The 26,190-nt window shown below is 44.1% G+C and overlaps 1 protein-coding gene across 1 annotated transcript in view; it reads left to right on the forward strand.

Annotated features, from left to right (window-relative positions):
• Positions 1-12,066, forward strand: part of suclg1 (succinate-CoA ligase GDP/ADP-forming subunit alph) — a 140,545-nt gene extending 128,479 nt beyond the window's left edge. The window contains exon 9 of the mRNA XM_068028779.1: positions 11,826-12,066. Within this exon, the coding sequence (XP_067884880.1) occupies positions 11,826-11,852 (27 nt within the window). The 3' untranslated portion in view covers positions 11,853-12,066. The remainder of the gene's footprint in view (positions 1-11,825) is intronic.
• The last annotated feature ends 14,124 nt before the right edge of the window (positions 12,067-26,190 follow it).

Raw genomic sequence — 26,190 nt, forward strand, 5'->3', positions numbered from 1 at the left:
GACAGCACTGTCGATGACACCTTCCATCACTTTACTGATGATTGAGAGTAGGCTGATGGGGCAGTAATTGGCCGGGTTGGACTTGTCCTGCTTTTTGTGTGCAGGGCATACCTGGGCAACTTTCCACATTACCAGGTAGATGCCATTGTTGTAGCTGTACTGGAACAGCTTGGTTAGGGGCACGGCATGTTCTGGAGCATGGGTCTTCAGTCCTTTGCCGGAATATTGTCACAGCCCATAGCCTTTGCAGTATCCAGTGCCTTCAGTCATTTCTTGATATCAAATTGGCTGAAGACTGGCATCTGTGATGCTGGGGACATCAGGAGGAGGCCTAGATGGATCATCAACTCAGCACTTCTGGCTGAAGATTGTTGCAAATGCTTCAGCCTTATCTTTTGCACTGATGTGCTGGGCTCCCCCATCACTGAGGATGGGGATATTTGTGGAGCCACCTCTTCCAGTTAGTTGTTTAATGGTCCACCGTCATTCACGACTGGATGTGGCAGGACTGCAGGTCTTAGATCTGATCCTTTGGCAATGGGATCGCTTAGCACTTCCTCTCTCATGCTGCTTATGCAGTTTGGCACGCAGATAGTCCTGTGTTGTAGCCTCACCAGGTTGACACCTCATTTTGAGATATGCCTGGTGCTGCTCATGGCATGTCCTCCTGCATTCTTCATTGAACCAGGGTTGGTCTCCTGGCTTGATGGTAATGGTAGAGTGGGGGATATGCCGGGCTATGAGGTTACAGATTTTGTTGAGGTTACAATTCTGCTGCCCAGTTTTGCATTGCTCGATCTGTTCGAAATCTATCCCAGTTAGCACGGTGGTAGTGCCACACAACAAGAAGGAGGGTGTCCTCAATGTGAAGGCGGGACTTAGTCTCCACAACGACTGTGCGGTGGTCACTCCTACCAGTGCTGTCATGGACAGATGCGTCTGCGGCAGGCAGATTGGTGAGGACAAGGTTAAGTATGTTTTCCCCTCTTGTTGGTTCCTCACCACCTGATGCAGACCCAGTCTAGCAGATATGTCCGTTAGTACTCGGCCTGCTGAGTCAATAGTGGTGCTACCGAGCCACTCTTGGTGATGGACATTGAAGTTCCCCACCCAGAGTACATTCTGTGCCCTTGCCACCCTCAGTGCTTGCTCCAAGTGCTGTTCAATGTGGAGGAGTACTGAATCATCAGCTGAGGGAGGGCGGTAGGTGGTAATCAGCAGGAGGTTTCCTTGTCCATGTTTGAACTGATGCCGTGAGACTCCAGAGTCGATGTTGAGGATTCCCAGGGCGCAACTCCCTCCCTACTATATACCACTGTGCCGCCACCTCTGCTGGGTCTGTCCTGCCGGTGGGACAGGACATACCTGGGGATGGTGATGGCAGTGTCTGGGACATTGTCTGGTATTATTCCATGAGTGTGACTATTTCAGGCTGTTGCTTGACTAGTCTGTGGGACAGCTCTCCCAACTTTGCAGAAGTCCCCAGATGTTAGTAAGGAGGACTTTGCGGGGTCGACAGGGCTGGGTTTGCCATTGTCGTTTCTGGTGCCCAGGTCGATGGCGGGTGGTCTGTCCAGTTAGCGGTTAGATACAACTGAGTGGCTTGCTCGGCCATTTCAGAGGGCATGTAAGAGTCAACCATATTGCTGTGGGTCCAGACAAGGTTAGGACAGCAGATTTCCTTCCCTAAAGGACATTAGTGAACCAGATGGGTTTTTACAACAATCGACAGTGGTTTCATGGCCGTCATTAGACTAGCTTTTTAATTTCAGATTTATTAATTGACTTCAAATTCCACCTTCTGCTGTGGTGGGATTTGAACCCATGTCCCCAGAGCAATACCCTGGGTCTCTGGGTTACTAGTCCAATGACAATACCACTATGCCACCGCCTACCCCTACCGACACCTACTTTAAAAAAAAATCCCACCTTGTATCTGTCAGCCAAGTTGAATTGCTACAGAACTCCATTCCCAGCCTCAGCTCAGTGAACAGATATCTCGACTCACAGGATATTGCTTATTAAACAATAGTGTTTTCTGGACAGTGAATGAGCAGTTTGTAAAGGTGGTGTTTTCAGTGCTACATTTCTGCTCAGGAGAGAGGCTGCAGTGGTGTTCTTTTTTTTCACTATATCGTGGCAGACTGTTCCCATTCATGCCGGGGTGGATTAGTTGAGCCTCATGGCCACTCTCTGTGCTGTATATTCTATGTAAATAAACCATCAAAAAGAAACTAGCATAGAAGGAAGAAAAAATGCAGAATGAGCCGATTCTGTTTTTTACTTGATGTTGAGAAATCCAGGCTAGAGTACAGAACACGACCAAGGTTGAAAGAGGTCAGAGAAGGCAAGATAAATAAATCTACTTTGCTCTTTTTTGCAGATAATATACGTAATTTGCAATAAAGTTTTTTTTTAGAACTCAGCAAAGTATGTTGAATAAAAGATTTCTGTACTGACTGTTGCTCTCCTACAGTTCCTTTTTCTATCTTGCCTGAGAGAATAACAGCCAAAAAAGAATATGCCACTGCAGCAGGATGAAGGACAGGAAAATATTTCAGTGAATGGACTAGAATGTATTAATAACTATAGGTAGGCAGCAATAAATTGCTTTGTAAATGTATAGCTATATATATCTTTAGTTCTGCAATTAAACTGATTGTGGGGAAACCGGGATAAAGTGGAGAAATACTTCTGTTGAAAGAGGACTTTAATTTGTTTGATTATAAATTTTCTGGATTACATTTATTGCAGTAGTACTGTTCTGTTCACAGAAGCTAGTTGTATTGTGTGGGAGAGTTATTTATGAACAATGTTTCAGCAACACTATAAGTGAAGTAACAGTTCAAAACAGCACCAAGTTGACATTCCAAAAAGTGCAAAGGAAATCAGTTTTCTTCGATACAGGAGTGAGTTGCCACACAACCCATCCATTCCATTTTACATGCCATATGCATTTTACAGCAAACCCATATTTGGTGTATACAGCCCGAGGGGTTTCCCATGGGTCCAGCCCCTCAGTTCACTTTGGTGGGAGGACCTGACACAGTGGTCTTTCCCCGTTGAGCCTTTGCTGCAGCTGCCCCAAGCTTTAGTGCGTCCCTCAGCACGTAGTCCTTGACCTTGGAATGTGCCAGTCTGCAACACTCGGTCGTGGGCAACTCTTGTGCTGGAAGACCAGCATGTTTCGAGCAGACCAAAGAGCGTCTTTCACCGAATTGATGGTCCTCCAGCAGCAGTTGATGTTTATCTCGGTGTGCGTCCATGGGAACAGCCCGTAGAAGACAGACTTCTGTGTTATAGAGCTGCTTGGGATGAACCTGGACAAAAACAACTGCCTCTCTTTCCACACCTGCTTTGCAAAGACACATTCCAGAAGGAGGTGGGCAACTGTCATCTCCTTGCCGCAGCTACCTCGAGGGCAGTGTGTGGAGGGGGGCGAGACTCTGGGCATGCAGGAAAGATCTGACGGGGAGGGCCCTTTTCACCACCAGCCAAGCTACATCTTGATGTTTGTTTGAAAGTTCTGGTGATGAGGCATTCTGCCAAATGACTTTGGCAGTCTGCTCGGGGAACCATCTGACCGGATCCACCATCTCCTTTTCCCGTAGGACATGGAGAACATTCCTTGCAGACCACTGCCTGATGGGATTGGTGGTCAAAGGTGTTCTCCCGCAGAAACTTTCCCACGAAGGGTAGGTGATATGGCACGGTCCAACTGGATGGAGCGTTCCGCGGCAATCGTGACAGATAAAACCTCAGCGCATAGTGACACTGGGGCTGTATGCACAGCTTGATGCAGCCGCACACGAAAGTGGTCATAAGGATGAAGGTGACGTCGGGTACATTTTTCCCGCCCTTATCCAGAGGTTTGAACATCGTGTCCCTCTGGACCCGATCCGTTTTAGATCTCCAGATAAAGCGGAAAATGGCTCGGGTGACCACCACGGCGCAGGGGTGGGGTATGGGCCAGACCTGCGCCACATACAGCAACAAAGTGAGCGCCTCGCACCTGATGACCAAGTTCTTACCCACAATGGAGAGAGATCGCTGCTCCCACATGCTCAGTTTACTATGTACCCTGGCTACTCGCTCCCTCCAGGTTTTGGCGCTGCCCCAGCCTTTCCGAACCATATCCCCCGCACCTTCAGGTAGTCTGACCTGACAGTGAAGGGGACAAAGGATCAGTTGGTCCAGTTCCCAACGAACATGGCCTCACTCTTGTCGTGGTTGACTTTGGCTCCCGAGGCCAGTTCAAACTGGTCGCAGATGTTTATCAGTCTGCGAACGGACGGCGGGCCCGAGCAGAAGATGGCGACGTCGTCCGTGTACAGGGAGGCTTTTACCTGAGTGCCTCCATTGCCTGGGATTGTCACCCCTCTTATGCCAGCATCCTTGCTAATGGACTCAGAAAAAGGTTCAATACAGCAAACAAACAAGACAGGGGAGAGAGGACAGCCCTGTCTGACTTCAGTTGGATCGGGTAACTTTCTGATTCTCACTGTTCTTCATTTTTTTTAAATTTCCAAAATATACTTTATTCGTAAAAATCTGTTTTAAAAAAAAAAAATACATTACCAAACAGTTTCAAACAGCACCAAGTCAAAAATTACAAACAGTGCAAAGGAGGTCCGTTTCCTTCAATACTATCATGAGTTGCCTCACAATGGCGGCACAGTGGCGCAGTGGTTAGCACCGCAGCCTCACAGCTCCAGCGACCCGGGTTCAATTCTGGGTCCTGCCTGTGTGGAGTTTGCAAGTTCTCCCTGTGTTTGCGTGGGTTTCCTCCGGGTGCTCCGGTTTCCTCCCACATGCCAAAGACTTGAAGGTTGATAGGTAAATTGGCCATTAGCAATTGCCCCTAGTATAGGTAGGTGGTAGGGAAATATAGGGACAGGTGGGGATGTGGTAGGAATATGGGATTAGAGAAGCATTAGTATAAATGGGTGGTTGATGGTCGGCACAGACTCGGTGGGCCGAAGGGCCTGTTTCAGTGCTGTATCTCTAAACTAAACTCTTCCATTTCATTGTCGCGCCAGATACATTTTTGCATTTTACAGCAAACAAAATTGTGAGCCCAAATGTGGTGGTGTCAGCAAGCTGCTATGGAGCTTCACAGCCAAGTCCAGACCAACCTCCACTCAACATGAGCACATCTTAGGGAAGGTTGTCCGATAGTGATCAGGAGCAGGGATACTGACCAATTTTCTTCTCTTGCCACAAGCTCCACATCTCCCTCCAACCTCTTCCCCCCCCCCCCAACCTGCCCTAAAATCCAGGAATACGTGGCAGTTTAGTATGTAGATTAAAAAGGAAAAACGCAAATTGCTGGAGATTTAAATAAAAACAAACACTGATGGAAATATGCAGCAGGTCAGTTAGCATCTGTAAAAAAGTCTGATTGTAGTATTGCGGTGATTTAACAAATTTTCTTTTTGTTTCATGTCAATTACCCTAACTAAAATTAGAAAGTTTACAACAGGCAAGGGAACTTCCTGAGCCTCTCTATTCATTGATTAAAGTTAGTAACATATTTCATTGCCAATGGTGTGTTTGTACATCAACTTAAAAAAAAAATGCTCAAATTAAGACAAGTTTCCATCCTGTGTTTCTTATAAAATTAGTAACATTTTCAAACATTGTTTGCAAAGGATAGAATAAATACTGTAGCTCAAGATACAAGTAATCTTTTATTTATACTGGTGCTTCTAGCCTTATATTATAATTTTATCTGCCTTTGGGTTTTCCCTCTCCATATGACTTTGGCTAAAATGATGAGCTCACAGGCATTCGACTGAAAGGCCTGCTGTTGTGATCCATCCAGCGGTTCAGGTTCACTGCCCGTTTCTCACCCATCCAATGGAGAAATTCCTAACCTTCTCAGCACCTTCCAACAGCAGATCAACCAGTGCTGAAGGTACTTGGAATTATGTCCTATCATTACCAGCCTGCTGAGTAGCATATATTCCTTCAATGCTCGATATATTTCTTGGCATTCTGTCTCATCACTTTTATGAATGTCCTTTATTAGAGATGTACACGTGTGCATTTTTTAATGATCTATTCATCATTCCGTCACATCTCTTACACCCAAATAATTTTTTGTTGAAGTTGCTGTATTGCACTTGTGACCAAGCTGGGTCTGCCTACCCTAAATCAGCAAGAGCAACCCTCAGTTCATTTGTCACCATTATGGACTGTCAGCCAAACTGGGTCAACACCAACAGCTTGCATTTATGTAGCAGCTTTTAACATAGTAAAACTTCCCAAGTGCTTCATGGGAACAAAGCTATTGGACAATGTGTGACACCAAGCCATGGAAGGGTTTTAAGGAGGGTCTTTAAGGAAGAGAGAGAGGTAGAGAGATTTAGGGAGGAAATTCAAAGGTTTAGGGCAGAAGCAACAGAAGGCATGGAGGCCAGTAGTGAGGCGAAGGAAAACGTAAATGCACAAAACACCAGAATCTCAGGATCACATTGCAGACTTGGGAGGGTGAGTGAGTTAATGAATGTGCCGCTACATTCTGCTCCATCTGCTCACAGTTAAAAATTCTTAACAGTAAAATGGAATTGTTGTGTTAAAAAGAGGAATTATTTTTGATTGGGGAAAATAGTATTGAGAGAGATCTTTTAAGCCAAACTTCAAAAAGTCAAGGTGAGACAGGTTCAAACTATAAAAGGGGTCAGGCGAAGGGAGATTTAGAAATCTAAAGTCAAAAGTTGAGGCAATAGAGCAGCATAGTGATTTGGATAAAGACTAGCAGGGGGGACAGGAAGGGGAGGAGAGTTTAACAGTAATATTCAGTGAATAAGCTCCATATAAAGAATAGTTAAAAAAAAAGGCTCTTTATCTGAACGCACAAAGCATTCGTAATAAGATAAATGATTTAGATCTAATTGCCATTACAGAGGCATGGTTACAAGGTGACAAAGGTTGGAGGATAAATATTTCAGGGTACACAGCATTTCAAAAAGACGGAATGGAAAAGGAGGAGTAGCTGACTCATTGTAAAGGATGACATAAAGGCTGTAGTGAGAAAGAGTCTTGGTTCAGATGATCAAGAAGTAGAATCAGTATGCGTGGAGATTAGGAATAAAAAGGGTCAGCAAACGTTGGTGGGAGTAGTTTATAGGCCCCCAACTAGAGTTATACAGTTGGACAGAATATTAAGCAAAAAATAATTGGAGCTTGTAACAAATGCCATGTAATAGTTGTGGGGGACTTTATTCTTCATATAGATTGGATAAATCAAATTGACGAAGGTAGATGAGTTTGGAGAATGCTATGATGGCAGTTTTTTGGAACAATATCATGTGGAACCAAATAGGAATAAAACTATTTTCGATCTACTATTATGCAATGAGGCAGATTTAGTTAGTAATCCCATGGTAAAAGATCCTCTGGGGGGAAAAAGTGATCATAATACAATTGAATTCCATATTAAGTTTGAAAGCGACATACTCCTGTCCCAAACAAGAATCATAATCTTAAAGTAAGCCAATTACATAGGTATGAGAGAAGAGCTGGCTAAGGTTAATTGGGTAAATAGACTAAAAGCTATGGTGGTAAATAAACAGTGGGAAATGTTTAAATAAACAATGTTCAGCAAAAATGCATCCCATTTAAAAAAAAAACTCAACGAGAAAGAGCTATCCAAAACTTGCTAGGGAAGTTAAGCATAGTATTAGATTAAAAGAAGAGGCTTATAGTGTTGCAAAGAACAGTAGTAAGCCTAAAGATTGGGAGTGTTTTAGAAAGCAGCAAAAGATGACCAAAAAATTGATAAGGGAGAAAAATAGAATGAGAATAAACTAGTCAGGAATATAAAAACACATTGTAAGAGCGTTTACAAGTATATAAAAAAGAGTAACTAAAATAAATGTTCGTCCGTTAGAGGCAGGGATAGGAGAAATCATCATGTGGAATGAGGAAATGGCAGAGATGTTGAATAAATATTTCTATTTTCACAGTAGAAGATGCAAATTATATACTAGAAATAGAGAGTAACCAAGGGCCTAATAAGAATAAGGAGCTTAAGGTAATTAATTTCAGCAGAGAAAATGTTTTGGAGAAACTTAAGGGACTAAAAGCAAACAAAACCTAGGATTTGGTGGCCTGAATCCTAGGGTTCCAAAAGGCCACTGCAGCAATAGTGGATGCATTGGTTATGATTGTCCAAAATTCTCTAGATTCTAGGATAGTCCTAGCAGATTCTAAGTTAGCAAATGTAATTCCACTATTCAAGAAAGGAGGGAGAGAGAAAACCAGGAACTACAGGCCAGTTAGCCTGACATCAGCTGTTGGGAAATTTTTTTAAAATTCATTTATGGGTTGTGGGCATCGTGAGCTAGGACAGCATTTATTGCCCATCCCTAATTGCCCTTAAGAAGGTGGTGGTGAGCCACCTTCTTGAACTGCTGCAGTCCATGTGGGCTGTTAGAAAGGGAGTTCCAGGATTTTGCCCTGGTGACAATGAAGGAACGGAGATATAGGTCTACGTCAGGATGGTGTGTGGCTTGGAGGAAAACTTGCAGGTGGTGATGTTCCCATGCAACTGCTGCCCTTGTCCTTCTAGGTGGTAGAGGTCTTGGGTTTGGAAGATGCTGTCTAAGGAGCCTTGGTGCGTTGCTGCAGTGCATCTTGTAGATGATGCACACTGCTGCCACTGTGCGTCGGTGGTGGAGGGAATGAATGTTTGTAGATGGGGTGCCAGTCAAGCGGGCTGCTTGGTCCTGAATGGTGTTGAGCTTCTTGAGTATTTTTGGAGCTGCACCCATCCAGGCAAGTGGAGAATATTCCATCACACTCCTGACTTGTGCCTTGTAGATTGTGGACAGGCTTTGGAGAGTCAAGAGGTGAGTTACTCATCACAGGATTCCTAACCTCTGACCTGCTCTTTGTTTATTTATTTAGAGATACAGCACTGAAACAGGCCCTTCGGCCCACCACGTCTGTGCCGACCATCAACCACCCATTTATACTAATCCTACACTAATCCCATATTCCTACCACATTCCCACCTTCCCTATATTTCCCTACCACCTACCTATACTAGGGGTAATTTATAATGGCCAATTTACCTATCAACCTGCAAGTCTTTGGCTGTGGGAGGAAACCGGAGCACCCGGCGAAAACCCACGCGGTCACAGGGAGAACTTGCAAACTCCACACAGGCAGTACCCAGAATTGAACCCGGGTCGCTGGAGCTGTGATGCTGCGGTGCTAACCACTGTGCCGCCCTTATAGCTATATAAATACCGTGGCTACTCCTGTTCAGTTTCTGGTCAATGGTAACCCCTAGGATGTTGATAGTGGGGGATTCAGCAATTGTCATGCCATTGAATGTCAAGGGGAGATGGTTAGATTCTCTCTCATTTGAGGTAGTCATTGCCTGGCACTTGTGTGGCGCGAATGTTACTTGCCACTTATCAGCCCAAGCCTGGATATTGTCCAGGTCTTGCTGCATTTCTATACGGACTGCTTCAGTATCTGAGGAGTCGCAAATGGTGCTGAACATTGTGCAATCATCAGTGAACATCCCACTTCTGACCTTATGACTGAAGGATGGTCATTGATGAAGCAGTTGACGATGGTTTGGCCTCAGACACCTATGGAACACTTGCAGTGATGTCCTGGACTGAGATGATTGACGTCCAACAACCACACCCATCTTCCTTCGTGCTAGGTATGACTCCAACCAGCGGAGTGTTTTCCCCCTGATTCCCATTGACTCTAGTTTTGCTAGGATTCCCTGATGCCATACTCGGTCAAATGTTGTCTTGATGTCGAGGGCAGTCACTCTCACCTCACCTCTGGAGTTCAGCTCATTTATGCATGTTTAAACCAAGGCTGTAACGAGGTCAGGAGCTGAGTGCCCTGGCGGAACCCAAATTGAGCATCAGTATGGTTATTGCTAAGCAAGTGCTGCTTGATAACCCTGTCTATGACCCCTTCCATCACTTTACTGCTGATCGAGAGTAGACTGATGGGCAGGTAATTGGCTGGGTTGAATTTGTCCTGCTTTCTGTGTACTGGACATACTTGGGCAACTTTCCATATTGCTGGGTACATACCAGTGTTGCAGCTGTACTGGAAGAGCTTGGCTAGGGGCACAGCAAGTTCTGGAGCATGGGTCTTCAGTGCTTTGCTGGAATGTTTTCAGGGCCCTTAGCCTTTGCAGTATCCAGTGCCTTCAGTCATTTCTTGATATATGGAGTGAATCAAATTGGCTGAAGACTGGCATCTGTGTTACTGGGGACTTCAGGAGGAGGCTGGAATCTTCTTGAGGAACGCACTTAGAAAATCATAATATGATCAGACAAAGGCAACATAGTTTTTTGCAAGGGAACTGGTGTTTGTCAAATTTATTAGTTGTTTAAGGATGTCATCAGGGTAGATAAAGGGGAACCAGTAGATATAGTATAGTTGGATTTCCAAAAGGCATTCGATAAGGTGCTACACAAAAGGCTAATATGCAAGATAAGGGCGAATGGAGCTGGAGGTACGAAATTTGCATTGCTAGAAGATCAGTTAACAGAGAGGAGGCAGAGAATAAGTATAAGCGGGACAGGTCATAACTAGTAGGGTGCTGCAAGGGTCTGTGCTGGGGTCTCAGCTATTTACAATCTATATGAATGACTTAGATTAAGAGATTGAGAGTAATGTATCCAAGTTCACTAACTATACAAAGCTAGGTGGTAATGTAAGCTGTGAGGAGTACGCAGAGAGGCTGCAAAGACATATAAACAGGTTATGTGAATGGGCAACAAGGGGCAGATGGAGTAGAATATGGGGAAGCAAGAGGTTATTCATTTTGGTAGTAAGCACAGAAAAGTAGAATATTTTTTAAAAGGCGTGAAACTTGTAAATGTTCATGTTCAGAGGGACTTGGGTGTATTCATAAGGAACACAAAGCTAGCATGAAGGTACAGCAAGCAATTAGGAAGGCAATTGGCATGTTGGCCTTTATTGCAAGGGGATTGGAGTACAAGAATAAAGAAGTTGTACAGGGCTTTGGTGAGACTATACCTGGAGTACTGTGTGCAGGTTTGATCTCCATACCTGAGGAAGGATATACTTGCATTGGAAGCGGTGCAGCCAAGGTTCACTGGGATGAGAGGGTTGTCCTAGGAGTAAATTGGGCCTATACACTCTGAATTTTAGAAGAATGAAAGGTGGTCTCATTAAAGCATAAAAGATTCTGAAGGGGCTCGACAGGGTAGACACTAAGAAGTTGTTTCCCCTGGCTGGGGAATCTAGAACACAGAGGGTACAGTCTTAGGATAATCTTTGGAATTCTGTCCCACAGAAGGTTGTGGATGCTTCATCGTTGGGTATTATTTAGGCCTGAGATAGACTGATTTTTGGTGTCTCGGAATCGGGAATTATGGGGAAGAGGTGGGAAAGTGGAGTTGAGTCAGCAGATGTTCTTATGTTCTTAAATGGCATGTTTAGGACTGATCAGGAAGATTTTCGGCACACAGCATAATCAATACGTAGATTAGTGGGGGTAAAAATCCTGGAATCATTTCCAAACCAATTGGATGCTGCAATGGAAGGACTTTCAGGTCATTCTGCTTGGATGAATTAGGATTGAACAAATGGCCTTCCTTGTCTGGTGTATAATCAGAAATGTTTTATGTTGGTTTTTAATACACTGCAGAAAGAAGTGTTGCAGAGCACTAGTGATGTAGTTTTAATGGAATTAGAAATGCTCCCCAAAAATTCTGTTTAAAAAAAAACGAAAAGTAATGGAACTTTGGAATTTGAATCTGATTTTGATAATGAGATGTGCCATTCTTTGAATTTTTTACCTCTTTTTTCAGGAGTTTGAGAAGAGGAAGCTGCTGTAAATAGACTACACAAAAGATCTTTTTAACAAGAAAAAGAAGGTCCTTGCACAATTCAGTGCCTCGATTGTCCATCTCACCATTCAGTCATCTGGATGAAATGACTGAATCAATATTAGAACAGAGCCATATACATATGTTTTGTCTATTTTGTCTGAATCTGTACACTAGATGAAGCACCCACATGGAAAATAAATAGTTTAAAAAAACAAATTAACCCATGTGTTTATCCTTTGTTGCAATAGAACTTTTTTGACTGAAAAGAACTCAATTTTTGGGTACAGAAATTAATCAGTCCCACTGCTTGTTCAGTTCCTAACTCACCACCTCGCCATATCTCTCAGTCCCTGCTGACCAGAATTGCACGTATTTAATATCAACATTTGATCCCCTCTGCTTCAGTGAGCTTCCTGATAATTTGTTCTACAACCCTATTCCCTTTTGTTATCACAAGATTAAAGTTAGGCCCTGTCAACTAGAAAGATGGGCTGTACTTAAAGTTGTACACCAGGACTGGATTAGATGCATCTAAGAATACCGAGGGAAGGTTGAAAATTGCAGAGGCACTGGTCATGATGTTCCTTAGATACAAGGGTGGTGCCAGAGAACTGGAGAATTGCAAATGTTGTCTGCTTTTTTGAACAGATTGTAAGGATAAGCTGAGAAATTACAGACCAGTCTGTTTAACCTGATAATTTGGGACAAAATTAATAGTCACTTGGATAAATGTGGATTAAGAAAGGATGTAAAGACAGTCCTAGAGACTATCGGCCAGTTACTTCAACATAAGTGGTGGATAAAGTTTCAGAAACAATAATTGGAAAAATCAGCAGACAGTTGGAGAGGGTTTTAGTTAATTGAGGAGAGCCATTATGGATTTGTGAAAAGGAGATCATGATTGACCAATTGAATTTTTGATGAAGTAACAGAGAAGGTTGATGAAGGGAATGCGGTGAATATTGTTTCTATAGATTTTACGAAAGCATTTGATAAGGTACAACAGAAAACCAACCCTGGTTCAATGAAGAGTGCAGGAGGGCATGCCAGGAGCAGTACTAGCCATACTTCAAAATGAGGTGTTAGCCTGGTGAAGCTACGACACAAGACTACTTGCATGCCAAATAGCAGAAACAGCATGCGATAGGCAGGGCTAAGCGATCCCACAACCAAAGGATCAGATCAAAGCTCTGCAGTCCTGTCACATCCAATCGTGAATTGTGGTGGACAACTAATAGGAGGAGGCGGCTTCACAGGAGCCCTGCACATCAGTGCAAAAGACGAGGATGAAGCATTTGCATCCATTTTAAGCCAGAAGTGCCAAGTGGATGATCCATCTCGGCCTGCTGCTGGGGTCCCCAGTATCACAGATGCCAGTCAGGCATTCAGATTCACTCCCCGTGATATCAAGAAACAGCTGAAGGCACAGGATACTGCAAAGGCTATGGGCCCTGACAACATGCCGGCAAAAATAGTGAAGACTTGTGCTCCAGAACAGAGGGATCTTGGGGTTCATGTCCATAGATCGGTCAAAGTTGCCACCCAAGTTGATAGGGTTGTTATGAAGGCGTATGGTGTGTTGTCTTTCATTAACAGGGGGATTGAGTTTTAGAGCCGCGAGGTTATGCTGCAGCTCTATAAGGCCCTGGTTCAACCACACTTGGAATATTGTGTTCAGTTGTGGTCGCCTCATTATAGGAAGGATGTGGAAGCTTTAGAGAGGGTGCAGAGGAGATTTACCAGGATGCTGCCTGGACTGGAGGGCATATCCTACGAAGAAAGATTGAGGGAGCTAGGGCTTTTCTCATTGGAGCGAAGAAGGATGAGAGGTGACTTGATAGAGGGGTACAAGATGATGAGAGGCATAGATAGAGTGGATAGTCAGAGACTTTTTCCCAGGGTGGAAAGGGCTATCACCAGGGGGCATAATTTTAAGGTGATTGGAGGAAGGTTTCGGGGAGATGTCAGAGGTAGGTTCTTTACACAGAGAGTGGTGGGTGCGTGGAATGCGCTGCCAGCGGTGGTAGTAGAAGCAGATACATTGGGGCATTTAAGCGAGTCTTGAATAGGTACATGGATGATAGTAGAATGAAGGGTAGGTAGTTACTTAGATCTTAGAGTAGGTTAAAGGTTTGGCACAACATCGTGGGCCGAAGGGCCTGTACTGTGCTGTACTGTTCTATGTTAAGCTGTTCCAGTACAGCTACAACACTGGCATCTATCCGGCAATGTGGAAAGTTGCCCAGGTATGTAAAAAGCAGGACAAATCTGACCCAGCCAATTACCGCCCTATCCGTCTACTCTCAATCACCAGCAAAGAGATAGAAAGGGTTGTTGACAGTGCTATCAAGTGGCATTTGCTCAGCAATAACCTGCTCACTGATGCTCAGTTTGGGTTCTGCCAGGATCACTCTGCTCCTGACCTCATTAAAGCCTTTGTCCAAACATGGACAAAAGAGCTGAACTCTAGAGGTGAGGTGAGAGTAACTGCTCTTGACATCAAGGCAGCATTTGACTGAGTATGGCATCAAGGAGCCCTCGCAAAACTGGAGTCAATGGGAATCGGGGAAAATGCTCTGCTGGTTGGAGGTCAAACCTAGCACAAAGCAAGATGGTTGTGGTTTTTGGAGGTCTATCATCTCTGTCCCAGGACATCACTGCAGGAGTTTCTCGGTAATGTCCGAGGCCCAACCATCTTCAACTGCTTCATCAATGACCTGCCCTCCATCATAAGGTTAGAAATGAGAGTTTTTGCTGCTGTTTGCACAATGTTCAGCACTATTCACAACTCCTCAGATACTGATGCAGCCCATGCCCATATGCAGCAAGACCTGTACAATATCCAGGCTTGGGCTGATAAGTGACGAGTAACATTCACACCACGCCAGTGCCAGGCAATGACCATCTCAAACAAGAGAGAATCTAGCCATCTCCCCTTGATGTTCAATGGTATTATCATGGCTGAATCCCCCACTATCAACATCCTGGGGGTTGCCATTGACCAGAAACTGAACTGAACCAGCCACATAAATGCTGTGACTACAAAAGCAGAGCAGAGGCTGGGAATTCTATGGTGAGTAACTCACCACTGATTCCCCAATGCCTGTCCACATCTACGAGGCACAAATCACAAGTGTGATGGAATACTCTCCACTTGCCTGGATAGTGCAGCTCAACAACACTCGAAGCTCGATACCATCCAGGACAAAGCAGCCCGCCTGACTGGCACCCCATTCACTCCCTTCACCACTGAGCACAGTGGCAGCAGTGCATACCATCTACAAGATGAACTGCAGCAACTCACCAAGGTTTCTTCGACAGCGCCTTCCAAACCCTCAACCTCCACCACCTAGAAGGACAAGGGCAGCAGATGCATGGGAACACCACCACCTGCAAGTTCCCTTCCCAAGTCACACATCATCCTGAGTTGGAACTATATTGCTGTTCCTTCACTGTTGCTGGGTCAAAATCCTGTAACTCCCTTCCTAACAGCACTGTGGGTGTACCGACACCCCAAGGACTACACCGATTCAAGAAGGCAGCTCACCATCAGTTTCTCAAGAGCACTTAGAGATGGGCAATAAATGCTGGCTTAGCCAGCAATGCCCACATCCCATGAACGAATTAAAAAAAAAAGAGGCTGATTAACAAAATTGAGGCTCATGGAATAGGAGGGTCATGTCCAATTGGATAAAAAAAAAATTGTCTTAAGAACAGAAAACAGTGAGTCGTGGTAAATGGTTGCTTTTCAGACTGGAGGATGGTCGACAGTGGTGTTCCCAAGGGTCAGTGCCAGGACCACTGCTTTTTTTTGCTATTTATAAATGGCTTTGATCTTGGAATACAGACTAGAATTTTGAAATTTGCTAATGAAACCAAACTTGCAGGTGTGGCAAACAGTGAAGATGGTCTTAACTGCCTGCAACAGGACATAGAGAGGCTATCAGAATGGGTAGACAGGTGGCAGATGGTATTTAGTATTGACAAGTGTGAGGTGATGCATTTTGGTGGAAGGAATGGGGAGAGGCAATATATACTTAATGGCACAGTTCTAAAGAGTGTGCAGGGACCTGGGGCTGCATGTGCATAGATCTTTGAAGGTGGCAGGACATATTGAGAGAGTGATTAGTAAAGCAAATGGAATCGTATGCATCATAAGGAGAGGCATCAAGCACAAAAGCAGGGAAGTTATGCTGAATCTTTATAAAGCTCTGGTTAGGCACCAACTGAGTTTTGCATCCAGTTCTGGTCACCACACTTTAGGAAGGATGTGAGGGTGCAGAGAAGATTTACCAGAATGGTTCCAGGGATAAGGGATTTAGTTGCAAGGTTAGATTAGAAACCTGGGGTTGTTCTCCTTACAGCAAAGGAAATTGAGGGGAAATTTAATAAAGAGACACATGAAGGAAAAATTGTTCCCATTAACAAATGGTACAAGGACTAGGGGACACAGATTGAATGTTTTGGGCAAGAGATGCAGGGGGAATATGAGGAAGAACTTTTTTATGCAGTAGATAACCTGGAACTCGCTATCTACAGGGAGGTGGAAGCGGACTCAATCAACGACTTCAAAAGCAAATTGGATGGCCTCTTAAAGGAAGTAAAGTTACAGGGCTATGGGGATTAAGCGGGGGAGTGAGACTGATTGGATAGCTCTGCGGAGAGTGATCTTGGACTCTATGGGTTGAATGTGGCCAAATGGAATCGTATGCATCATAAGTAGAGGCATCAAGTACAAAAGCAGGGAAGTTATGCTGAATCTTTATAAAGCTCTGGTTAAGCACCAACTGGAGTATTGTATCCAGTTCTGGTCATCACACTTTAGGAAGGATGTGAGGGTCCTTGAGAGGACTCTATAGAGGCAGCACATGCTATATGGGCGGCGCAGTGGTTAGCACCGCAGCCTCACAGCTCCAGGGACCCGGGTTCAATTCCAGGTACTGCCTGTGTGGAGTTTGCAAGTTCTCCCTGTGTCTGCGTGGGTTTTCTCCGGGTGCTCCGGTTTCCTCCCACATGCCAAAGACTTGCAGGTTGATAGGTAAATTGGCCATTAGCAATTGCCCCTAGTATAGGTAGGTGGTAGGGAAAAATATAGGGACAGGTGGGGATGTGGTAATAATATGAAATTAGTGTAGGATTAGTATAAATGGGTGGTTGATGGTCGGCACAGACTCGTTGGGCCGAAGGGCCTGTTTCAGTGCTGTATCTCTAAAACTAAAACTAAAAAAAAACTAAAAACTATATAGGACTCTATAATTAAGGAAAATCAGCACAGATTGGTTAAGCACAAATCGTGTTTAACTGACTTGATTGAGTTTTTTGATGAAATAGCAGGGTTGATGAGGATGATGCAGTTGATTTGGTGTACATGACTGCCAAAGCTGTTTGATAAAGTGCCACGTAACAGGCTTGTCAGCAAAGTTAAAGCCCGTGGAATGAAAGGGACAGTGGTAGCATGAATATGAAGTTGGCTGAGTGACAGGAAATAGTGGGTAATGATGAACAGTTGTTTTTCGGACTGGAGGAAGATATTGGCTGGGATTTTATCTAGACGACGGGGGTCTTGGCTGCCTGCGAGAGCTCTGCGTCACTTCCTCTGGGGAAGGCCCACTGGATTACATGCCAATTAGGTACTTAAGTGGACAGCAGCGGGCCTAACCCAGGATCAAGGACCCCTGCAGCGGAAGTCCTACCTGCTGAGAGCTGCCAGCCAATCGGAGGCTGGCAGCTCTTTTACTGAGCAGCGTCACCACAGAGACAGTGGCTGCAGCCGGTACTGGACTCACCGGTAGCCGTGGATTGCTGAGGAACCTAGGTGAGTTTGGGTGGGAGGGGTTTTGCAATGCGGGGGCTGTAGAGAGGTCGGCACCAATGGCAGGGGTGTAGCTCTCAGCAGGCCCCCTCCCTTCCCGATGCCGAGTCCTTCGATCAGGCACGAGGTGCCTTTTAATGAGAGACTCCCCCCACCCCACCGCACCCACCAGAGCCAGCAAACAACCAGCTTAGCTTTGCGTGGCGTGTTCCACGTGCAGCGACAGCCCTGCCCACCGCTGAGCTAATACCAGCAGAGACGAGATCAGGCCCTTAATTGGGTATTAATTGCTCACTTAAGGGCCTCAATTGGCCACGGGGCAGGTGGCTAAGTTCGCCCTGGACTTAGCTGGGATGGAGGTGGGAAGGTGGCGGCCGTCCCCCCACCACCATCCTGCCTGATTGTATGCTCTCCCCACCTCCAAACCCACTGTGGGGGCAGCATAAAATTCCCCCCATATAGTGGAATTCCGCAGAGATCAGTATTAGGACCACAGCTTTTCTTGATATATATTAATGAGCTAACTTGGGTGTGCAGGGCACAATTTCAAAATTGCAGATGACACTAAACATGGAAGTGTTGTGAACTGTGATGACGATCATGATAAACTTCAAGAGGACATAGACAGGCTGGTGGAAAGGGTGTACAAGTGGCACATGAAACTTAGTGCAGCGAAGTTTGAAGTGAAACATTTTGGCCGCAAGAACAAGGAGAGGCAATATAATATAAAGGATACAATAGTAAAGGGAATGCAGGAACAGAAGGACCTGAAGGAATATGTACACAAATCAGTGAAGGTGGCAGGGCAGGTTGAGAAAATAGTTAACAAGGCTTATGGGATCCTGAGCTTTATAACTAGAGGTATAGAGTACAAAAACGAGGTTATGGTGAACCTTTATAAAACACTGGTTCGGCCTCAACTAGAGTATTTTGTCCAGTTTTGGGAACCACGCTTTAGGAAGGATGTGAAGGCATTAGAGAGGGTTCAGGAAAGATTAACAAGAATAATTCCAGGGATGAGGGATTTCAGTTATGAGGATAGATGGAAGAAGCTGGGGCTGTTCTCCTTGGAGAAGGCTGAGAGGGGGATTTGATAGAAGTGTTCAAAATCATGAGGGGTCTAGATAGAGTAGGTAGAGAGAAACGGTTCCCATTGTTGGAAAGTAAATAAGTTTGACCGAAACTTGTCCTCCCTTCTCAGCAAGCAGCTGACTCCCAACTGGATACCATTTAAAAAAAAAAGTTCTCCTTTCTACCAATTTTCTTAGCATCACTCACTCTGTCACTGAATGTGTTGATCACTGTGCAGTACGTGACTCCACTTATGTGAACATCGATAGTGTCAAGCAGGTATCATGATGGATATCGCACCTGAGACCAGACCTGTCATAAGCTTAATGTCTTGTGTACGTTCGGGTGGGGATGCTGGACAGTAATGAGCGGGGACCCCCTCCTCCCTATTTTTTGGCTCATAGTCATGGGCTTTACTGCTGCTTCAACTGAGATTTGCTTTTGGAGCTGGATGGCTCAACTCCTATTTCCAAAACCAGGAAAACCAATGGAGAGCTCTCTGGTTATCTTTTAAGCTTTATATGTAGATTAAGGCTGTGGGAGATTAGTGCTGAAGACGAGATACACAACCTTTGCAGTTTGGCTTCTAGTTTGTTGAGCTTGTTGGCAGTGCCAAGAGGAGGAAGGCTGCTTGTGTTGACATTGCTTGGATCTCAAAGCTTCGGGCCCTAACTACATGAAGATGTGCTGCGTGCTTCCTTTATGATGTCTGATGCAGCAATTAAGCGAGGTGAAAAACATCCATGCTGCAGACTGCAACTATCTCAAGCACTCTGCCTTTTAGTCTACATGACATGTTGACACAGATTGGTGTCCTAACTGCTGTTCTAAAGCTAAATAATTCAGATGATCACTTGTATTAGTAACAATGCACTTAGGTGAATTTATGATCGTACTTCAGAGGCTATTAAGCATTTAATAACCTGTTAATTTTATATCGTATTGTACTAAAGTGGCCTGAGGCAGCTCAAATGTTTATGCCAAAGGGCTATTTAGGTTCAGGAAGGAAGCAAATGTGGATTAATAAATAGACAAAAAGCAGAAAGTGATTCCATTACTTAAGGAATGTAATGGAGTTTAGCAGTATTTTCCATGAGCTCATATGATGTGATTTTTTTCACCAGACAGTAGTTGCAGAATTTAAGGTTTAATGGATCCCCAACCACTCTAATATATGGGAAATTGCCTTTTTAATTTATTATTGTCTATGTATAACTACAGAGTATAAATCCCCATCTATGTGAGTCAACTTAGGATGGTGACCCTGTAAAAACGTTTTAGGTTTGGTGACCTTCTATCATTACCTGTGTACATGCCATTATTCTATCACATTTTTATTCTTTTGTGTTGTCCATGGGAAACTTCCTGTTAGTCAGCACCATGAAAGTTTGCACTCCATAAACGTTGGTGCCCACACTACAAGAAAACTTCCAAACATTTTCCTGAAGTTACTGAAAGTTTTGCAGATTCACTCTATCTTCCTTTGTGATGGCTGTCTTGAGTTTCACTTTGTATGTTGAATGCTGCCCCTGGATAATTCAAACTGCCTATTGATGTTGAGATGCCAGAATCGTTCATTGTGACTATTCTGCCTGGAAAGGATTTTTTTAAAAATTTGTTTCATGGGATGTGGGCATCACTGGCAAGGCCAGCATTTGTTGCCCATCACAACTGAGTGGCTTGCTAAGCCATTTCAGAGGGCGGTTAAGAGTCAGCCACATTGCTGTGGATTTGAACTCACATGTAGGCCAGACCAGTTAAGGATGGCGGATTTCCTTCCCTAAAGATCATTAGTAAACCAGGTGGGATTTTGCATTAATCGATAATAGGTTCATGGTACCATTACTGAGACTAGCTTTCAATTCAAGATTTTTATTCATTGAATTTAAATTCCACCACCTGCCATGGTGGGATTTGAACCTGTGTACCCAGGGCATTAGGCTAGGTATTTGGATTACTAGTTCAGTGACATAACCACTACGCCACCATCTCCCCGACTCTCCAAAGTTGATTAATTTCAGGCTCCGAGGCATTCCTCCAGCTCTAGGTCAGGTACAGAATTAACTAGGATCAGAAATCGGTCAATGAGTATCCATTCAAAAATGCATTGGCTTAGCAATGCTATTTCGAGTTTTGCTGAGGAGATGGTGTTAAGGTCCTTAGGCTCAAACAACCTCCTCAAGCATTAGTCATGCAGGCATTAAACTTCAAGACTTCTACAAAAAATCAATGCAATGGTATTGCCCAGATAGATAAAACATTTACAACGACAATTTGTATTTATATAGCACTTTTAATGTACTAAAACGTCCCAAGTCACTTCACAGGAGTATTATAAAGCAAAATTTGACATTGAGCCACATAAGGAGATATGAGGGCAAATGACCAAAAGCTTGGTCTAAAGGGTGGACTTTAAGGAGAGGAAAGTGAGGTACAGAGCCACAGGTTTAGAGAGGGAATTCCAGAGCTTTGAGCCTCGGCATCTGAAGGCACAGCCACCAATGGTGGAACAATTGAAATCGAGATGCTTATGAGGACTGAATTAGAGGACTGCAGGTATTTCAGAGAATTGGGGGCTGGAGGAGATTACAGAGATAAGGAGAGGTGAACCATGGAGGGATCTGAAAAAAAGATTGAGAATTTTCAATTCACAGGGTTGCTGGGTGAATTGGACTTGGTGCATAAGGACTCGGGAGTTTAGATGACATTAATTTTACGTTGGGTCAAATGTGGGAGGCTGGCCAGGAGTGAATTAGAATGGTCAAGTCTAAAGGAAACAAAGGCGTGGATGAGGGTTGCTGAGGCGGGTGGAGTCTGGCGATGTTACATATGTTAATGGATGGCGACATCACATAATAAGATAGGGGGGCCATTCCTTAATTGTTAATTAAAAGTCTCCTTAGGGTATGGTGGTAGTCCCTTCACCTGTCTGACTGGAGTAGGCTGGGCTCAGAGCAGTTGCCAGGAAGAGGGATGAAGTCGATGGCTAGGGAACCGAATTTGTTGTGGGGACCAATGATGATAATTTTGGTCTTCTCAAAATTTAATTTGAGGAAATTTCTGCTCATCCAACTGGATGTCGGATAAGCAATCTGATAAATTAGCAACAGTGGTGGGGTTAAGTGAGGTGGTGGTGAGGTAGGGCTGGGTGCCGTCAGCATACATGTGCAATCTGTTTGCGGATGATGTCACCAAGAAACAGCATGGAGATGAGAAATAACTAGATAGATAGATCCTTGGGAGACACCAGAGGTTGTGGTGTGGGAGCAGGAAGAGAAGCTATTGCAAGTGATACTCTGGCTATGATTAGATAAGAATGGAAGCAAGCAAGTACAGTTCCACCCAGCTGGATGACAGTGAAGAAGCATTGGAGGAAGATGGTGTGGTCAAGTATGTCAAAGGCTGCAGACTGGCCAAGAAGGATGAGGAGGGAAAGTTTACCTTTGTCACAATCAGATAGGATGTCATTTGTGACTTTGATAAGAGCTGTTTCGGTACTGTGGTAAGGGCGGAAACTTGATGGAGAGATTCAAACATGGAATTCTGGGAAAGATGGGCATGGATTTGGGAGGTGACAACATGTTCAAGGACTTTGGAGAAGAAAGGAAGGTTGGAGATGGGGTGGTAGTTTACAATGACGGTGGGATCAAGGATTGTTTTTTTGAGGAGGGGGTTACGATAGCAGATTTGAGAGACATGGGAGGAACAGTACCTGAGGAGAGAGAACTGTTCACAATATCAGTTAACAGGAAAGCTAGCAAAGGAAACTGGGTGGTCAGCAGTTTAGTGGGAATAGGGGAAAGGAATCAGGAAGTGGGTTTCTAGTTGCTTGACTGATGATTAAGCAGTGACACCATTCACACAGGTACAAAACTTGGCTTCTTTCCATGCAGATGCCTTTGAATTGGCTCAAATTGGAGACTTGAACTGGATTGGCACTGAGATCACCAATGAGATCCTCCATCCTCAGTCACAAGCACCCATTGCCGATTTGTGTCCTTCAAGTGTAAGATCAGATCACTTTTATAAGCCTGGCCAGATGGGCTGAAGTAAAGGCCTGCTACCCGACCCGAACCCGACGGGACCCAACGACATGTGTCGGGTTCGGGTTGGGTCGGGCTGCTCTTCTGGGTCTGGCCTTTGGGCTCGGGTCGGGTTGGGCTGGGCCTGGGTCGGACACAGACAGCAACAATTGCAGGTAAGTGTTAAAGTTAAAAACTTACCTGAGCTGCGAGCCCGGAACGTCAAAGAAAGAAACTCTGAGTCTGCGCAGTAAGCGTGTGAGCGTCTCTATGATGTCATCATGCTCATGCTGCCGCTCCCTGAAGATTGGGAGTCGGAAGGTAAGTAAAGGGAACATTGTGGTGATCAGGTCAGGCTCGGGGGGAAAATGGAGGGACTCGGGCCGGGTCGGGCTCGGGTCTGATGTGGTTCCGTCGGGTTCGGGTCGGGTTTTTTTTGTGACTTGCGTAGGCCTTTAGGCTGAAGTGGCCTTTTCCTATTATATAGGTTTCAGTCTATTTGGAAACTGGTGAAATTGATTTATGCATCCATTGTAACTGCATTTTCTACCTATTCAAGGTGCTGATGTTGTTCCAGTTGGCCACTGTTGTTACTCTTGCAAATTGGCATTGATGTCACTACGCATATCTATGCATGTGAAGTCTGAATTGTCATTGGCCCTGTGGCTGTGATACTGATCTATTCACCTGTGAGATTATGATGTATGAGGAATATCAATTAGTCAACTTAAATCTAACTTCACATGAAGAAGAATCAAGGTTATTGTATGGTTGTTTAGCATGAACTGAATGTGCCATCTGATGTCTCAATATCTCAATGGAACAGTGATATATTAGAGGAATTGATAAATGTGTGACTTTACTGATAACCCCATTACTTATAAAATAATAAGATTGCCATGGATCAATCCCAGCTGTCATAAAACATGAAAAGATGGTAACTGGATAAATACTAATGGAGCAATTTTGTACCATTAAGTAGAATGAAATTTGCATTTATGTGGTGCCTTTCACAACTTCAGGACATCCCATAGCATCTTACAACCAATGAAGTAACTTTAAACTGTAGTCACTAGTGTAATGTAGGAAACCCAGCTGCCAATTAGCGCACAGCAAACTTCCACAAACAGCAATGAATTAAAAGACCAGATCATCTATTTTAGCTATTGGTTGAGGGATAAATGCTGGGCAGGACACTGGGGAGAACACCCTTCCTGTTTCTCAGTATAGTGCCATGGGAACTTTTATGCCCACCTGAGAGGGCCCTCGGAGCCTTGGTTTAATATTTCATCTGAAAGCGGGCAACTTTAATAATTAGCACTCCCTCAACACTACCATACTACTACACTACATCCTTCTGTGTAATTTTATATTTGAAGAATTTAACAGCTCCTATAAGGAGCTTTGTATAGCCTCTATTCCCCTGAGAAGATACGTTATGATGTTCTCAGCTGACACATACTCCAGACACATATTTCATTGTTTCTTAACTAATATAGCTGTGCATCAAAAACCCCTCCCGATAACATGACTTTATTACCCTTCCAGGGAAACAATTCTGCCTAACTTCCCTTCTTACTCTTGATTTCCTAATTTTTCATCGGTGTCCCTGGTGTTTGATTAGTTTGCTTTCATCAACATTGTTAATTCTCAATATAATCTCAAAAAATGTAAATTCATCAATCTCGGAGCCTCCTCTTTCCCCAACAAAACAAGCCCGGCTTCCTGAATATTTTCTTCTAGCTTACTATTTCCAGAGCAATCTTAATTGCCCACCACTGAATAATTACATTAATGTAAATGAATTAATGTTTTAATTAATTAATTAGAAAGTATTAATTAATCGTCAAATGTTAATATTTGATAGGCTAGTTGTAGAGATAATGTTTTCACTTGTAAGGGAATCCAAAACTAATATAAAATAGTCGCTAATAAATCCAATAAGGAATTCTGGGGGTGCTTCTTTGCTTAGAGGGTTGTTAGAATGTGGCACTTGCGACTGCATGGAGTAGTTGAGGTGCCTAACATAGATGCATTTAAGGGAAAGTTAGGTAAACACAAGGGAGAAAGAATATGTTGATAGGTTGAGATGAGGCAAGGCGGGGGGAGGCTCGTGTGGAGCAGAAATGTCGGCAAAGACTCGTTGGCTTGAATGGTCAGTTTCTATGCTGCAAATTCTATGCAATTTTGGGTAACAAATCATAGCAAATAATCATAATTGCTGATTTGCATTTCCCTTCACGTCTCCTGGGCACTGCATTTTAGGAAGGATGTGAAGGCTTTAGTCAAAGTGCAGAAAAGATTTATGAGAGCTGTCATGCAGGCCCCCGCCTGCCAAGAATGAGGCGCGTTAATTTCGCCACATGGACATTAACCTTCCAATTGTTGCTGGGAAGAGGGGCCAATTACAAGGAATTGCCAGGCCCCTAGCTGTAAAGACATTTTTGCATACTAGCAGACAGTGTTGGAACAAAAGAACCAGTTCCTGCTCCCAATACACAGAAGACGTGGTCAGACCAGTTTTGTCACATGACTAACTGTCTGTTGCAGGTTTTTTTGAACTCGCCACAGAGAATTTGAACTCGGGAAAGCTCCTGGATTGAGAACATCTCTTTCCTGTCTGCTCTCCTCTCTTCCTCACCAGCTTTGGAATCCATTGAAAACACAGGAACCCCAAGGGAAAAAAGTCTCCCACAGTGAACAAGGTTGAAGAAGAATACTGGGCCCCAGTGAAAAGCAAGAACTACCTCCAAAAGGACTTTACAGTGAGCTCGGAGCACAGTAACAAGAAACTCTTCAGATATTGCCTCAGACCTCGCCACTTTATTTTTCTTCTCTTTTCTGTCTCTATTTGCATGTGTGTATCGTGTTTGCATGCTAGCGTGGGGCGCAGCGTGTATCTGTAGTTGTTAACCAAATTAGAGTTTGGTTTAAGCTTTAATAAATTTCACCTTTTTTCTTTAAACCTAAGCAAGCCTGTTTGTGCTCATTTCTTTGCCTCATAGTTGGAAAGTGGTAAACAAGGATTCACCAAGGGGAAGCTCAAAAAACAGTGTGTTTAAAATTAAACCCTGTTACAGTAAGACCTGGTGAATGCTGAACGGGATCCCTAGACACCTTTCTCACCTGGTCGAAACAGAATGATTCCAGGAATGAAGGATTTCAGTTATGAGGATAGATTGGAAAAGTTGGGGTTGTACTCCTGAGAGAAGAGAAGGTTAAGAGGAGATTTGATGGAGGTGTTCAAAATCATGAGAGGTCTAGACAGAGTAGATAGAGAGAAACCTGTTCCATTTGGTGGAGGAATTGAGAAACAGAGGACAAATTTGAGGCAATTGGCAGAAGAGCCAAAGGCGACATGAAGAAACTTTTTTTATGCAGCGAGTGGTTAGGATCTAGAATTCACTGCCTGAGAGGGTGGCAGTGGCAGATTTAATCA

This window comes from Heterodontus francisci, chromosome 1 (genome assembly GCF_036365525.1).
Source record: "Heterodontus francisci isolate sHetFra1 chromosome 1, sHetFra1.hap1, whole genome shotgun sequence".
Lineage (NCBI taxonomy): Eukaryota > Metazoa > Chordata > Chondrichthyes > Heterodontiformes > Heterodontidae > Heterodontus > Heterodontus francisci.